This window comes from Cynoglossus semilaevis, chromosome 10 (genome assembly GCF_000523025.1).
Source record: "Cynoglossus semilaevis isolate Cse_v1.0 chromosome 10, Cse_v1.0, whole genome shotgun sequence".
Taxonomy (NCBI): Eukaryota; Metazoa; Chordata; class Actinopteri; order Pleuronectiformes; family Cynoglossidae; genus Cynoglossus; species Cynoglossus semilaevis.
Genome location: NC_024316.1, coordinates 12384325 through 12399173, shown reverse-complemented (window position 1 = coordinate 12399173; position 14849 = coordinate 12384325). Strand labels below are relative to the sequence as shown.

General features: G+C 40.3%; 3 protein-coding genes and 1 long non-coding RNA gene across 7 annotated transcripts in view; 1 reads left to right on the top strand and 3 right to left on the bottom strand.

The window, feature by feature from the left end:
* Window positions 1-67: 67 nt before the first annotated feature.
* LOC103385068 (AMP deaminase 2-like) lies at window positions 68-3635 on the top strand. The gene is made up of 10 exons (XM_008318841.3): window positions 68-190; window positions 327-521; window positions 646-777; window positions 856-1019; window positions 1503-1629; window positions 1717-1880; window positions 2003-2123; window positions 2226-2399; window positions 2733-2843; window positions 2958-3635. Exons 1-10 carry the CDS (start codon window positions 110-112, stop codon window positions 3174-3176), a joined length of 1488 nt encoding a protein of 495 aa, XP_008317063.2. The 5' UTR covers window positions 68-109; the 3' UTR covers window positions 3177-3635.
* Window positions 429-2714, bottom strand: LOC112487598 (uncharacterized). Its single transcript, XR_003050850.1, has 4 exons — window positions 2489-2714; window positions 2203-2413; window positions 1984-2111; window positions 429-553 (listed from the first exon to the last, which is right to left on the bottom strand). It is a non-coding gene; the product is annotated as an uncharacterized LOC112487598 (long non-coding RNA).
* A 1240-nt stretch (window positions 3636-4875) lies between the features above and the next one.
* On the bottom strand, window positions 4876-13911 carry eps8l3b (EPS8 signaling adaptor L3b). Of its 3 annotated transcripts, none has more exons than XM_008318839.2 (19): window positions 13531-13911; window positions 12814-12936; window positions 12327-12439; window positions 12167-12231; window positions 11929-12087; window positions 11122-11271; window positions 10730-10815; window positions 10503-10647; window positions 10250-10355; window positions 10060-10139; window positions 9872-9946; window positions 9647-9792; window positions 8482-8620; window positions 7729-7763; window positions 7525-7618; window positions 6784-6900; window positions 6557-6642; window positions 6327-6459; window positions 4876-6249 (listed from the first exon to the last, which is right to left on the bottom strand). In XM_008318839.2, exons 2-19 carry the CDS (start codon window positions 12849-12851, stop codon window positions 6205-6207), a joined length of 1812 nt encoding a protein of 603 aa, XP_008317061.1. In that variant the 5' UTR covers window positions 12852-12936; window positions 13531-13911; the 3' UTR covers window positions 4876-6204. The 3 variants fall into 3 exon arrangements, with proteins under 3 accessions (XP_008317061.1, XP_008317062.1, XP_024915058.1); XM_008318840.2 differs by having other exon boundaries at window positions 13535-13911; XM_025059290.1 differs by having other exon boundaries at window positions 10060-10136; window positions 13535-13911.
* A 139-nt stretch (window positions 13912-14050) lies between these two features.
* Window positions 14051-14849, bottom strand: part of atp5pb (ATP synthase peripheral stalk-membrane subunit b) — a 3005-nt gene continuing 2206 nt past the window's right edge. The window contains exon 7 of one of the 2 annotated variants that reach the window (XM_025059292.1): window positions 14051-14292. In XM_025059292.1, coding sequence (XP_024915060.1) covers window positions 14212-14292 — 81 coding nt within the window. In that variant the 3' untranslated portion in view covers window positions 14051-14211. The remainder of the gene's footprint in view (window positions 14293-14849) is intronic. The other variant, XM_025059293.1, reaches the window with a different exon arrangement.

Sequence of the window (14849 nt, the reverse complement as noted above, 5' to 3'; positions counted from 1 at the left end):
TTTAAGGCAAATGAGTGAATTTTTACTTTTTTGACTTGTTTGGTTTTTTTTTTGCTATAGAAAATCTTTCTGCTACCGTCGCCTGCAGTACCTGAGCTCCAAATTTCAGATGCACATCCTGCTTAATGAAATGAAAGAACTGGCGGCACAGAAAAAAGTCCCACACCGAGATTTTTACAACATCCGTAAGGTGAAGAGTTAATCAGAACCCACAAGCCTGGCACCTGGGCTCTGATTGCATCACACCCCACAGATGTCAAGCTGTCTGAGCTGCCATTAAAACTAACACTTGACTCCAACATGTTATTAATGTAATTTTGTTTTAGGTTGACACACACATTCACGCCTCTTCCTGCATGAACCAGAAGCACCTACTGCGATTTATCAAAAGAGCCATGAAGAAGTATCCCACGGAGATAGTTCATGTGGAGAGAGGGAGAGGTCAGACGCTCATGGAGGTGTTTGAGAGCATGAACCTCACAGCCTTTGACCTCAGTGTAGACACTCTGGACATGCATGCAGTAAGTGAGCCCATCATCTTCAGAACCAGGGTCTGGAACAACATGTATCAACATATTATTATCATCATGTGTTTTGCAGATGACAAGGATTATTTATCAGCATGACCTGACTTTTCTTTTACAGGACAGAAACACTTTCCATCGCTTTGATAAGTTCAATTCCAAATACAATCCCATCGGTGAGTCCATCCTGAGAGAGATCTTCATCAAAACTGACAACCACATCCAGGGGAAATACTTTGGCCACATCATCAAGGTGCCTACTGATACTGAGTACAGGACATTTGACAGCACTAGTGTCCCCTGCTGACTGTTCTGTGTCACTGCTTCCCAGGAGGTGATGGCCGACCTGGAGGAGAGTAAGTACCAGAACGTAGAGCTGAGACTCTCCATCTACGGACGCTCCAGAGAAGAGTGGGACAAACTGGCACAGTGGGCCGTCAAACATCAGGTCTACTCCAACAATGTGCGCTGGCTCATTCAAGTGCCACGACTCTTGTGAGTAACGTGACAAGTGAATTGAACCAGTTCAAAAATAATTTAGATTAGCTTTCATTCAAGATTATTAGATATTCAGTTATTGGTTGGGTGAAAGGTTTTATTTTTCTTAAATTAAATGAGAAATATGTGGATTTTTGGGGTGTTATAAAAAAACTTAAAAATCTTAAAAAAACAATGGCGGAAAAGGATTTTTAAATTCAACTGAGTCTGAAATATTGAATTATTGCTGTTGTTGTTATTATTATTATTATTGCTGTTGTCACATCAAACTTTTGAAACACACAATTCTATTCTTCTCTTGAACGACACTTGGTTTAGCAAAAATAATTTAAGGTTAAGAAAATTGCACCTTTTATACCAAAGACTGAACATATTTACCATTTCTTGAGGACAGTTCCACTGATGTTAATTTGGTGGAAAGAAATAGTTCTAAAACGTTTTCCCCACTGATTTGCTAACGTGTGTGTGGTGTTGTAACAGTGACGTCTACCACACAAAGAAACAACTGAACAACTTCCAGGAGATGCTTGAAAACATCTTCATGCCTCTGTTTGAGGCGACCATCAACCCTGGCAGTCATCCTCAGCTGCACCTCTTCCTCCAACACGTACGAAGACTGCCTTCCCACCAATAATCTCTACGATTATTTCATCCTCTCTGGGATTCATGGATCTGCTCTTCGTCTCTCACGCAGGTTGTGGGTTTTGACAGTGTGGACGATGAGTCCAAACCTGAGCAGCACATCTTCAACCTGGACAGTCCACTGCCGGCCAACTGGACAGAGGAGGACAACCCACCCTATTCCTACTACCTCTACTACATGTATGCAAACATGACTGTGCTCAATCACCTGCGGAGGTATGTAACCACACCTGGTCTCAATATGCTTCAGCAAAGTTGTGGAAAGAAATGACCCTGATCTATCAAACCTAAAGAGAAAAGAAGAATTCAACTGACTGACCTTCCACTTTTCTTTTCAGGCAGCGGGGACTTAACGTGTTTGTCCTGCGTCCTCACTGTGGAGAAGCTGGGCCCATCCATCACCTGGTGTCTGGGTTCATGCTGTCAGAGAGCATCTCCCACGGGCTGCTGCTCAGGAAGGTGAGAAAACAATATTTCAACATCTTAATTTTCCTTGGAGGAGAGAGCGTCCTCTCAGAAAAAGTTTGATGGTATTTACCTTTGCTCCTTGTGTACCGCCAGGCTCCTGTACTGCAGTATCTGTACTACTTGGCTCAGCTAGGCATCGCCATGTCTCCTCTCAGCAACAATAGTCTCTTCCTCAGTTACCATCGCAATCCTCTCCCAGAGTATCTGTCCAGAGGTTTGATGGTGTCTCTGTCCACAGACGACCCTCTGCAGTTTCACTTCACCAAGGTCAGAGGAGAGCGCTGTGACAAAAAAGTTTAAGATTAGATTTCAGTTTGCCATGATAGGTCGATTAATCGGTGCCGTTTCCAGCAAACCTCGCTAAGGTTTGTGCATGTTGCTGCCCCCGTCGTGTTGGTGCTTGAACTGCAGTTGCATCTTTAAATCCTCTAATAAACCTTAAAACTGGAATAACAATGAAGAACATTTAGTTTTTTTTAACATCTTTTCTATACTTGATGGTTCTTTGTGTTCTGAAAAAATAGTATTTTCCATCATTCCAAAGATTTAAAGCATCAAAATGTTTTTTTGGTCTCCTCCTCATTCTTCTCATCTGTGAAGGAGCCGTTAATGGAGGAGTACAGCATTGCTGCTCAGGTCTGGAAGCTGAGCTCCTGTGACATGTGTGAACTGGCCAGAAACAGTGTTCTGATGAGTGGATTTTCTCATAAGGTATCATTGTTACATACTTGGTGACATCTCTGCTCAGACCTTTAACAGCCTTCACCTCCTCCAGTCTTTAATCCCACTGTGACGCCTCCTCCCTCTGTTCTTATTCTGGACCAGGTGAAGAGCTGCTGGCTCGGTCCAAACTACACCATGGAAGGACAGGAGGGGAACGACATCAGGCGCACTAACGTCCCTGACATTCGCGTAGCATACCGCTGTGAGACCATGTGTGAGGAGTTGAATTTGATCACACAGGCCATCCGCACCGACGAGCTGGAGACCATCGAGGAGGAGGGCAGTCTGTGTATGGGAGCGGTGCAGGGCACAGAGAAGTGAAGGGGAAGCACAGCACAAAGAAAAATCTCACCACATTCCATGTTTCTCCACATCAGAACCTTGCACATAAACTCATCACTGCTGTGAAAGGTGAGAAGCTCTGTCCACACACTGTAAGATGCTACTGGATCAAAAGGTGAGAGGACCAGCGATCTCTGTATGCCCAAATTGTCGGCCATCTTTCTGTTGTTTCATCTTTTATTTTTAGTCTGGCAATAGTTACATCAGAGGAACTTCATTTTTCAAAAAAAAAAACAAAAAAACACTATAAGAAAGACTAATAAATAATTTAGGCAAGTGAGGAAAACATTTTCATCTTACAGTTTCTGATCAGATTTACTAACTAAAGAAAATATTTATTTTTCATATTTAGGACTTTATTGTCTAAATGGCTATGGGGAGGCATTAGTAGAAAATGTGGGCCTCAAGGATGGACAGGTCAGAAGGTCGTCGTAGGGACACATATGGACAAAGCAGCGTTCACACTCATATCATACAAATCTCGTACAAACCTCTAACCTTTGTGCTGTGGCACCACAGAGTGAGTAAACCCATCTCATAGCAGCAGCCTGGTGTCAACATGTCTGACCCACAGGACCAGTACCTCATACTGTGCTTCACATGGTTATTCCTCCTGCTTCAGGCAGCGGCGTTAACAGCTTCCACGGCTCTGCTCCCTCTAATACCCCAGCTGTTCTGTGAAACAGTGATGGAGCAGAGTTTTGCATGAAGGTGTGTCAGTGTTTGTCTGTGGTTGTACTGTGAGGCTGCAGACATCTAGTTGTACTTCTGTGATATTGTTACTACTGTAGACAGAACCGTGCTCGTTACCTCACACCATCTGCCCTTATGGATGCATGTTTAAATCCAAAGCCGAGTGATGGATCGACGATGGGCCGCTCCTCCAGGTTCTCCAGTCCCGTCACGAGCTCATCCTGTGCCAAAAGCCATAGAAGCAGAAATGTCTACAGAACAACTGACAAACACAGAATACTGAAGTGTCTACTTCTACAGCACTTTATCTACTTGTTTGGTCTCGGAGACGTCGGCCCGGTTATACAGTATTTTTGCACTTGGTCCAGTGCAGTGGGCGTTTGTGTTGGTGAGTCACTGTTGTTCTGCAAATACAACATCAGACAGTGTTAGTGACGGTGGAGTTACAGTGACACAAAACACACGTCAACCTGCAGACCAACGACATTCTGGTCTACTTTATCTGGTCCACCTGTGGGGCAGTGATCAATGCAGCTCACATACAGCAGTGTGTGACCCACATCTGGTCTTATACCCTGATATTGAGCATCATCTCAGCCAAATTTGACAAAGGTTTTTTTGGTCTAGCCCAGTCCACACATTCACATTAGGAGTTGTTACAGTTTATGTTTGTATCCCACTTCTGGTGTCCAGAATGTGGCCCACAAACTCACACCAAAGCTGAAGAATCATTTGACTTTGCTGCTCTTCAGCAAGCTGGTTCACAAATCAAATTATTGAGATCAATCCGTACCTGCCCCGTTACCTAATATAGGTCAAACAAAAATCAGAAACGTTAGATCAGAACCACCAGGTTGTGAGAACGTGGACCAACAAGTGTTGTTGTGTTTGTCCTTACATCACATTGTGTTGTTATGTCAACACAGAGGTACTGTAGGACATTTGACCACGAAGAACGTGATGGACATATTCCGGACAACAAATATTGAATTGCAGTGAACTAATTTAATGTCCCAATTAAAACAAATGGTACAGAATTACAGAAAAAAAAAACATCAGTTTTTCCTGTATTCCCAGTTTGCTCCGTCTTTCTTTGGTGTTCTTGTTTCCAACCCCACACAACAGGACCACACTGTATGAGCTGTCTGTGAAGTAATTATACTTTTGTGTGTGTGAAGGAAAATAAATGTTGTTTCTGTAGAAGCCCCTGCCTCCCTTCAGTTTGAACATCTGAGACCGAATATAAATGTTAACCAAAAATGACAATAAAGTGATCGTCTCTGTCTGTTTGTTCCTCATTACTGACTAAACAACTGACGTGACGACAACACAATGGTTTTCATTGTGTTGTCTCTATGACTGTAAGTGGTCAATTTTAAAGCATTGATTTCTTTGTTGAACTGATCACATTCTCATTAAAAAAAAAACAGAAAACATATTTGATAATATAGTACTACTGACAATATGAGCAATTAATATTGTTAAATACTGCAGCTTCACCAAAGTTCTACTAGCCAACATCAAGGCGAACAGTACTGACTAAAATCTACCAACTCTACAAAGTTATACTTTTGTATATTTGAAATTGTTTCACATTAGTTTCTTCATCATTTGGCTGAATTACAAAAGAGTAACATTTAGATTAATAGCAGATGATTTGAGAGATGCTGATTTTAATATATATGTATATACACATGCATTAATTCACAGCTGTTCTGTAGTTAGATTAGAAAGTACACTAAAGAAACTATATGTATACTTAAATATATAGACAAAAGTTATATATAGTAATACAGGGGACCCCCTAGATACGAGCTTCCAGAAATACCGGTATTTCATTGAGCTGCAGCTATTGCTCCAGATACAAGAAAATATCTAGTTAGGAGTGCTCAACCCAGCTCCATTTTGACAACTGAATTTGAATAAGTGGCCCCGACACTTTTTATAATAAAAATAAAAATGTTTTCTGAATTATTATCATTTTATATTGTCAATATATTTGTTTCTATCTGTTTAGTTGGGGGGGGGGGGTAATAGTATATTTCTGGGGGTTGAACCAATTCATTGGTTTTTAATTAAACTGGTATCTAGGGAGTCCAGTGTAAATGACATTTCTGGTTTAGTCATTGTTATGGTCCAGTGTTACAGCAGAGACATCATGTTTCAAATCACCATTCTTTAGATTTGTTTTAAAATAAAACAGCGCTGACAGTAGTGACCCAGAGGATGTTGAGGATGTGGACCACAGTATTGATCATCATATTAAAACTCATCATTAAGACACCGAAGCAGCAGTTACAGTTTGTTGTGGTTGTTAGTAGTAGCGGTTGTTGTATGGACCTGACGGTTCACTGGCCAGCTGTGGGAGACAGGGGGGAATATTAGTGTGTGTGGAAATGTGTGCGGTTGTGTTGGTGCGGAGTGACAGGTACTCACTGCAATGCTGGACTTCACGGCCTGCAGCTGGAAGAAGACCTTGGCTCCTTCCTCCGGACACACGGTCCTTATCTCATCTTTGGTCATGCCCAGCAGCAGTTTACCGTTCAGCACTCCGAGGCAGGACACGGTGCTGTTCCCGTCAGAGCAAATAAGACGTTCAAATATTATCACACACTTTGATCTAGTTTGATTCTATAGTGCAGATATTAGTGGATAAATTCACTGACATTTTGGAGAAACCCTTGTACTGCAGCCATGCTTTCACCTCTGCAGGTGTGGAGGACATGTCCAGAGTCACCGGGCCACGAGCATCCTGTCAAGTGTGTGATCATAATTTCATGAGTTCTTTTAAAAAAAATATATATATAGTGTGATCATAATTTCATGAGTTCTTTTTAAAAAAAAAAATCTCTTCATCATAATACCTCTGAAAACACCTTTTAACTTAGCTCACCATTCTGTCGTCAGGTTGCCAGTTGTTGTGAGCCGGCTCCAGAACATTCTGAGGAACACTCCCTTCTTCACCGCGGCCATTTCGAACTAGCCACCATTGCTTGGATTTCTGTATCACCTGCACAAGAAATCCAAAGAAGACATAGGATCTTAATGATTAAAACATTTACTAAAACACGAGTCAAAGAACTCTCCTGATTATTGAAATATAACAACATGCAGTGAATATGAAAAGGAAATACATAAATCAAGGTTATTACTATTTTTTTATTAAGGCTAGTGTTACATTTCAAAATGACCCAGCAAACAGTTTTATTGTATTGTTCAAAAATTATTTTAATATTGAGAAAAATAGGATAAAAAATGTAATATAAATATAAATCAAAACAGAGTAAAAGTTGATACAGTGAGTGACTGTGGTCTGCATCCAGCTCCCATTGGTCGATGCAGCCGTCAGTCTGTTGCAATGTAGGTATATTCATTTTATTATTTATATGTAAAAACACAATTGGATGCTTCACTCGGGCCACAACTATTCCAAAATGTAACAAAATATTCTGAAATACTTCATTCCATGTTAGAAACATTTTACTGATTCCTAATTTATTTATACACTACTCATACACTGGTTTATTCTCTCTGTAAAAAAGACTCCAAACTTAACTAAGCATCACATTTTACTGCAGCAAATCATGTTTCTCAGAAAAAATTTTAATCCCAAAACATCAATTTCCCAGTTCACCTGAACCACGTCGTCCTTCATAAGGCTGAGCTCCTTGTTGTTCCTGGCCACAAAGTTGTACATGACCCTCATTAGCTGGGGGGGCTCATTGGAGCTGAAACAGCAGCAGAAACATGCTCTGACAGCAGCACTGATCAAAAGTACTGAAGTACTTGTGGTATGTATTGTAAGAACACATTACTACTAAAGAGTAAGGAGACTCACGGTGCAGGTTTGGAGTTCCAGTCACCGAATACAGACTGTAAAAGGTATAAAATATTCTGATCAAACTGTATGAATGTGACCTTTGACCTGGTATAACAGACATTATTTCTGCACTCATACATTGTTATGAATGTGACCTTTGACCTGGTATAAGAGACATTATTTCTGCACTCATCGTGTACATTACTTTTTACCAATGTGTCATGGGAGTTATTGTTATAATTAGTATTTAAGGTGAAATATGCTATTTTGCATGTAGATAGCACCATCTGCAGGCAAGGAATGGTAAGATTTAAAATCCACTCGCATGACTCTGGTGTTCCACAGGACACAGTGGGTAAATACTAATACTCTACTCCATTATTACAGATTACATCAGAGCTACTACATAGATGATAGTCATCTCAGTCTGACTTTACACTTTTATTAACAACTGCCAGCAGCTCTGTTCATTTAGCTCTGGTAACTATTTTAAACTAGGGGTTGATCTGTCACCTAGCAACAGAGGCAAAAAAACGGACACAGGGTAGAATCCTTACTGATAGAAACAACTGTACTTACAGTAATTAAATGTGTGATTGGGGGAATCTGGGATACTACATATTTGAAGTAATCGTTCTATTTTGATGGACATGTAGTAGTGATATTATCCTGTCACTATTACCTCTGATCCTGTTGAAGGTGAAATTATCTTTTACCTTTTTTGAATTTCTAATTTTAGACGTGTGGCTCCGTCTGATCACTGACACTCACTTCTCTGGTGGGTTCGTTGACTGGGAAACGCTGGCTGCTGCTCCTGCTCAGCTGGGGGGAGTCTAAGGGGGAGGGTGGTTGCCAACCATCGTAGAACACTGGAGAGTAAGGCAGGACTTGACCGTAAGGCCAACGAGAACTGAAAAGACAGAAAAGACTCAGATAAATACAAATATCAGACAGTGAACTGATTTATAAATATTCATAAAAATAAATCTAGTTCAAGCTAAACAGACGATTATACTTAGAAATGCAATTATTACATAATTAACAAAAGTTAATTATTAGTGGCTTTTTTTCACTTATTTCTAAACCACAAACTATTACACAATTTGTTACTCATTAATTTAAGGACACACCCATGACAATACTGAAGTATCACACTGGGTATCGTCATAAAAACAAAAGCAACACTCACAGTATGTTGATTCAGGAAAAAATAACTTCTTGTCAGAAACATGAGAGGAACCAAAAAACAACAATAACACTAGGTAAAAAAAAAAGAATTCTTTTGGTAGAAGAAAGACATTGATTTACCCTATAATCTCAATCATCTCTTTCACTAAAGAAAATGTGTTGTTTTTTACTTGGGGAAAATTTAATAAATTTAACAAAAAACTGAAGCAGTGACAACTACATCTGAAGACAGAAGAGTGGAATAGCTCACATACAACACATTACTGAACTGTGAAATTACTATCACATCCACCACCAACAGTAATGACAGGGCACAAACAGCTGTGGAATCTTAGGGGGAAAAAACCCTTTCAGAAAGACTGGACTCAGGAGTGATGGAAAACAGTGATTTAGTCGCATTTACAAGAGTTGGAGAGATATGAGAGACTCAAGAGAATCAAGGGCAGAGGTCGAGCCGACAGAGTGAAACGACCTGTGGTCACATGACTTAAACTGTGACAAAGTGACTCTGCATTTTACACATGTTCACAACCATGTTATTCAACAATTGCCCACTGTTCAGACTCAGTAAGGGACTACCGTCAAAATGTTGCATTTTCAGACAGAAACAAATAATGACATAACTCCACAAATGTATGGAAAATAAATTCCACAAAAATATCACATTCACTGGCTTCTAGCTGTAAAAAAAATAAAATAAAATACATTTTAAAAAGTGTGTGCTAAGTGTGTGTGACGGCCATGCTACCTGGGGGTCATCCAGGATTCTCCCAGGGCCGCCCAAAGCTTTTTCTCCTCTGGAGTTAAGACTTCTTCCAGCAGTTGGTGGGCAGCGTCTGTCAGCAGAGGGGAGACCACAGAAGGAGGCAGCTGTGGAGGATAGTGAGGCAGCATCTGTGGAGCAGGAGAAGGTGAGGTGAGGAAGAAATCAAATGCACTGTCAACATATTACAATAACATGTTAGGTGTTTACCATGCCAAGACAAGTGAAGATGATGTGGAGAAAGTCAGGGACCGTGGGCTGTTTCAGTGCACCTTTCAGCTGAACCTGGAACATAAGGATCCAGAGGTGTTCTTCAGTCAACTCCTATGGTTGCTATCAAACATCCTAATACCTTCTAACCGCCTGACTGGATGTCTGAACAGAGACGAGGAGCTCACCAGCAGGTTGATCCCATATTTGACCTTCTGAAGACAGGCGATGTACTCCTGTGGTGGTGGCAGAGCGTGAGCTGGTGCTGCTGGAGAGATCACATGATGATAACTACTTTAACAGCTGTACATGTTACACAGTCCCCGTGTTTACAATAACATTAACACAGCCATAAAAAAAATGAACTAAAATATTCACCATTCTTCATCTTCTTGCTCTTGCCAACTTGTGAAGATGATTTTAGCGAAACAGAAACTTGGCCCAAGAAAGTCTCCAGATCGGCTATAACACGGTTGAAAAGGTCCTGCGGGTGAGAAGGTTATATAATAAAAACAGACCAAACCACGTAGGGTAAACAAGAATGATGGCATGTGTGTGATGTTGATGATGCTAACATATCATATCATCCGCCTCTTACAGCCTGTAGAAACTGAATGTGAGCAGAACTTACCGTCTTCTTTACTGCTACTTTTATGGCAGGAGGAAGAATCTGAAAATCCCTGTGATCAGAATTGTGCAGGACTTCTCCCATGGCATTGTGGTCTGGTGGAAAACCTCCCGGAGAATGTTGTCCAATGAGATTTTCAAGATTATTTCTGAAATGACCAACACTTAGCTGTACTCCATGTGGCTTCTCATAGTGAATACCCATCACCAAAAGGCTTCTTATACAAGTACCTGATATCAGACTGCCCCCAGTGAGGGTCAACATTACCATCCGTTCTCTGGGCAACTTTGTCCAGTTCAGTCTTGAGCTGATCAGCCTGGTAGAGAGAGAGAAGAAGGTGAACAGAGAACCACTGTGAGGAAAATGTGTCCATGAGTCAAATGTAGCACAGCCGAATGATTCACACTCCGCTAGTATTTGTTTATATTGTTTGACTGAGCAGATCGGCATTCAACATGGAAGCGTTCTCGATCACACACTCCCCCCTAGTGGTTCGTCTCTGCCTCTGTAGAGATTTAATACTTCATTCCATGTCCATGTTCCCTTGAGGCTACAATGACATATTCTAAATAGATGTATGAATTTATGAACACATCAAAAACCAAAAATATACATCTCTCACCTTGACCTCCTCACACTGGAACATGAAGACCTGTGGGGAGCGTTTCCTGCGGTCCTGCACTATTATTATCAGCAGAGAGTTGTAGGCACAGCTGTCCAGCACAGCATTGGTCTGTGTGATGCTGCTCAGAGGTAATGTCTCCAGCTCAGTCTTTAAAGTGAGATTAAAATGAAAAGATTACCGAAAACACATCATAAGAGAAACACGGTTAACGATCGACATCGTGTTTCTTAACTTAGCTACGCTGACCTTCTGGACGTTTCTTACTAAAAACATACTAACACTGGCATTGACCTTCTGGACGTTTCTTACTAAAAACGTACTAACACTGGCATTCGTTGAATCTCAACGGCAATTGTAACCATTTTTCTCGATAAGTCAAAAAGTATCTGGTAATGAGGTAAACCTCGCTCATCTAATGCAAAACATCACTTATTAAACCACACTATCTATAGTCATCCTATTAATAGGAGTCTGCCTTTATAATAGAACGGGGCTTCAAGATACAAGCTACCCGAAATAAGAGTTTTCCAAGTTATGAGCAAGCAACTTTTGCAAGATTTTCTTCAAGATGCAAGGAAACGTCGAGTTACGAGTGTTCAACCGAGCTCCATTTTTCCGCTCAACCTGTCGCGCTGTGTCGCTCACTGCTTGGTTGTTTTACCCGTGGCTTTACTGTATTTCTCTTTCAAACTTTTTTTTTCTTAAAAATTCCATTTTTATACATTAGAGCGGAATATTGATGTGCTACCTTCTACCACCTAATGAGTGCATTTAAAAAAACGAAGCTGTCTTCATTGTCTCTACCTTGGACTCGATGTCACTCAGCAGCAGGTGTCCTCCCATGGCCTCCATGATCATCTCCTGTGGCCACAGACGACCTTTGGCTTCCAGCCTCTTCAGCTTGGCCACACAGTCTTCAATTCTCTTCAGCTCCAGGCCGTCCAGCTCACAGGTGAACAGGTGCTGCAGGACAGGCGTTTATGGTCATTAATGAGCTGTAGTCACTGGTTTGTCTTATTTTGAAGACTGACTCCTGACTTACCTCCACTCTGACATGTAAGCTCTCAGCCTGTCTGTTCAGGTTCTCAGAGTAGTCTTTTCTCTGCACTGTAACAAAAACACATTTTCATTTTGACAACCTGCCAAATGTTATATTGGTGATTTTACATTTTCTTCTGAAATAGTTTTTTTTTTTGTCATACTGTATATGTATCTCCCACTGGGCCTTGACAGGCCATCTCTCTGCAGAGAAGACCTGTGTTCATCGTGCTGTAAAGGCCGTCTCTGTTGAGGGAAGTCCTCCTGTGTAGACGCCCTTAAAAAATACAAGAGGAAAATAAACATATAAACAACATAGAAAATAGATTCTTGAAGTGTGACTGCGAAAAATACAGACCATTTTAGCAAAAAAGAAAAAGATGTAACCAAATGAAAAGACTCTTAATAGGTTTTTAACCACAACGATGTAAATACATTTTGTTTTTCCAATTGTGTAGCCAAATGATTCTTTCACAGAATAAATCTGTGTATAAATCATCCTCTGTCTAAACATGATAGAACAGTTACCACACACCCGGTGTTTTTTATCAGTGGGTGTGAACGGGTTGTAAATATCTATATAAAGCACTCATATTGCATAATATTCAAAATGACAGGAGGTGAACTGAATCTCAGTGTGTTTTTACTGACCTGGGGGAGTAGGTGAAGCGGCTGGTGTTTCCATACATTTTTAAACCGGCGCGTTCGTCTTTCTCCAGGCAGTAAAAACTCCAAATTGTTCACGGCCAGCTGGAACAGAGAGCCTTTTACGACCTGACGGTTTGGCAGAAAGGTGACAGGTGGTTTCATATTAAACCAAGTCATAAAAGTGAATGGTGAAAGCTGTGCCTCGTGTTAAACAGTGTATCGTAGATTATATTAATTTGTAAGTGTAAGACATTTGTCACGTGGAAAAAAGGAATTTTGATAAAATGTTGAAAAGACAAACTATTAAATGCTAATGTGAGACAAAGAGGGTGATTTCTCTGCTGTAGTTGTAGAAATCAGTCAGTGTTGTTCATCAACAGTCATTTCCCTGACATGAGTGTCACACCTCGCCCAACCTATCTGCAGTTACACCTGTTATTTTCCAGAGCTGTTTCATTTACCAAAGGTAACTTTAATTCAGCAAAATCTATGATTTATTCACTTCTAAAATATAAAAATAAAGTCTTAATTAAAATTAAGAGTTTAAAATGCATTTTTTAGTCTCTGGTTTACTTTACATCATGAGCTCAGAAAACTGGCTTCGCTTTTTTTTTTAACACTTACACAACTGATTCCTAAAGTACCAAAACATTTAAATTGTTATTCACACTTTGTATACAACAGAAAAACAGTAAGTATAAAAATGTTGTCAAAACTCACCTACCTCAAAATGGACTAGGATAACCTCGAATCTCCTCAAAGACAAAAGCACCAAATCTACCGTTCAGCGTCAGCTCTGCTCCGGCGTCATAGTCTTTTCCTTTACACCAGTATTTTACCAACTCTTCTGCTTTCACAAAACCACCGACTTCCTGCTCGAAGGCAAATGGTTCAAAGAGCAACAGCTCGTTATGCTGCACAGGTGTATGATCAAGAGGGTTGGCCTGATTCGTCATCTGAAGGTGGGCATTTCAGCTTAGTGGTTAAGGGACAGAGCAGGTCGGTGGCTTATTATGAGTCCAAAGGTTGAAAGAAAATGCTTCATAACACGTCTTTAACCGAGATCAAAGGTCTTTGGCACTTGAGCCTGGATATCTGGTGGAAATCTAGCCTGGATATGAAATGCTCAGGATTTGGTCTATTTGTTCAATAGACCAAGAACAATTGAGCATTTATATCAGAAAAGTTAAACAGAGATTAGAAAGACTGAAAAAATAAAAATCAAACTGGTCAGTCAAAATTAATAGGATCATTTATTTTACTATCAGCTGACGTGTAAATACTGTACACACCCATACTATTGACATAGACCATGGTGAAAAGAAATTGTTTATTCTTTGAAGAAAAGTCAACGCCTTCTTCATGAGACGGTAAGTCATGGGTCAGAGCAGGTTGGACAATTTAGACAGTGGCTTTGGCCTGAGACGTCTTAGCCAAAGCCTTCAGGTCTGAGATGCATTTAGTGATGCTCTCTTTCTCCTGGAGAAGACAAAGGAAAATGTAACATGTCAGTTAAAACAGAGACTTCATCTTAAAAAAATATTGGACATCAGTCAGTATTGAAGACTAAATAAAAAGGTACCTGTAGGTGGCACTGCAGTTTCTAATTCACCATAGAAGCTCTGGCTCACACTATGGTTTCCATAGACCACCAATAATTTAAATAAATTGTGTGAAATTTTAAATGTGTAAAAACCTAAAATGTTTTTTTTTCTATTCACCTTGAGAGCAGTGTTTCAGTAGGTTGGCTGAATTGTCTTCAATTTTCTACATAAAATACCTTCATTTTTTTAAATCATCATTTAACAGGAGAATGACTTGAATTTACGTGTGAAAGCTGCTTTAATTAAAGCATGTGTCAAATTTACTTCATCAAGGTCATTTAATTAGTGATGGACAATTTGGACATACTGTTTACTGTACCACTATATCTAATGTCAGATGTCAAGGTCAAACCAGCTTCTCCACGCCTTCAGGTATTAAAACTGACAGTTCAAAAGACTATGATGTGACTTTTAGGTGGATCAACTGAATCCCGA

Excerpts from the sequence above, each read along its gene's own strand:
- eps8l3b (XM_008318839.2), bottom strand. The coding sequence starts at position 12,851 with ATGTATGGAAACACCAGCCGCTTCACCTACTCCCCCAG. Across the intron at positions 10,816-11,121 it reads TCCAGTGTGAGGAGGTCAAG|GCTGATCAGCTCAAGACTGA; the intron begins GTGAGAGATGTA and ends TCTCTCTACCAG. Across the intron at positions 6,901-7,524 it reads TGAAGGACGACGTGGTTCAG|GTGATACAGAAATCCAAGCA; the intron begins GTGAACTGGGAA and ends TTTCTTGTGCAG.
- LOC103385068 (XM_008318841.3), top strand. The coding sequence starts at position 110 with ATGCACATCCTGCTTAATGAAATGAAAGAACTGGCGGCACAGAAAAAA. Across the intron at positions 1,881-2,002 it reads GTGCTCAATCACCTGCGGAG|GCAGCGGGGACTTAACGTGT; the intron begins GTATGTAACCAC and ends TTTTCTTTTCAG. Across the intron at positions 2,400-2,732 it reads TGCAGTTTCACTTCACCAAG|GAGCCGTTAATGGAGGAGTA; the intron begins GTCAGAGGAGAG and ends TCATCTGTGAAG.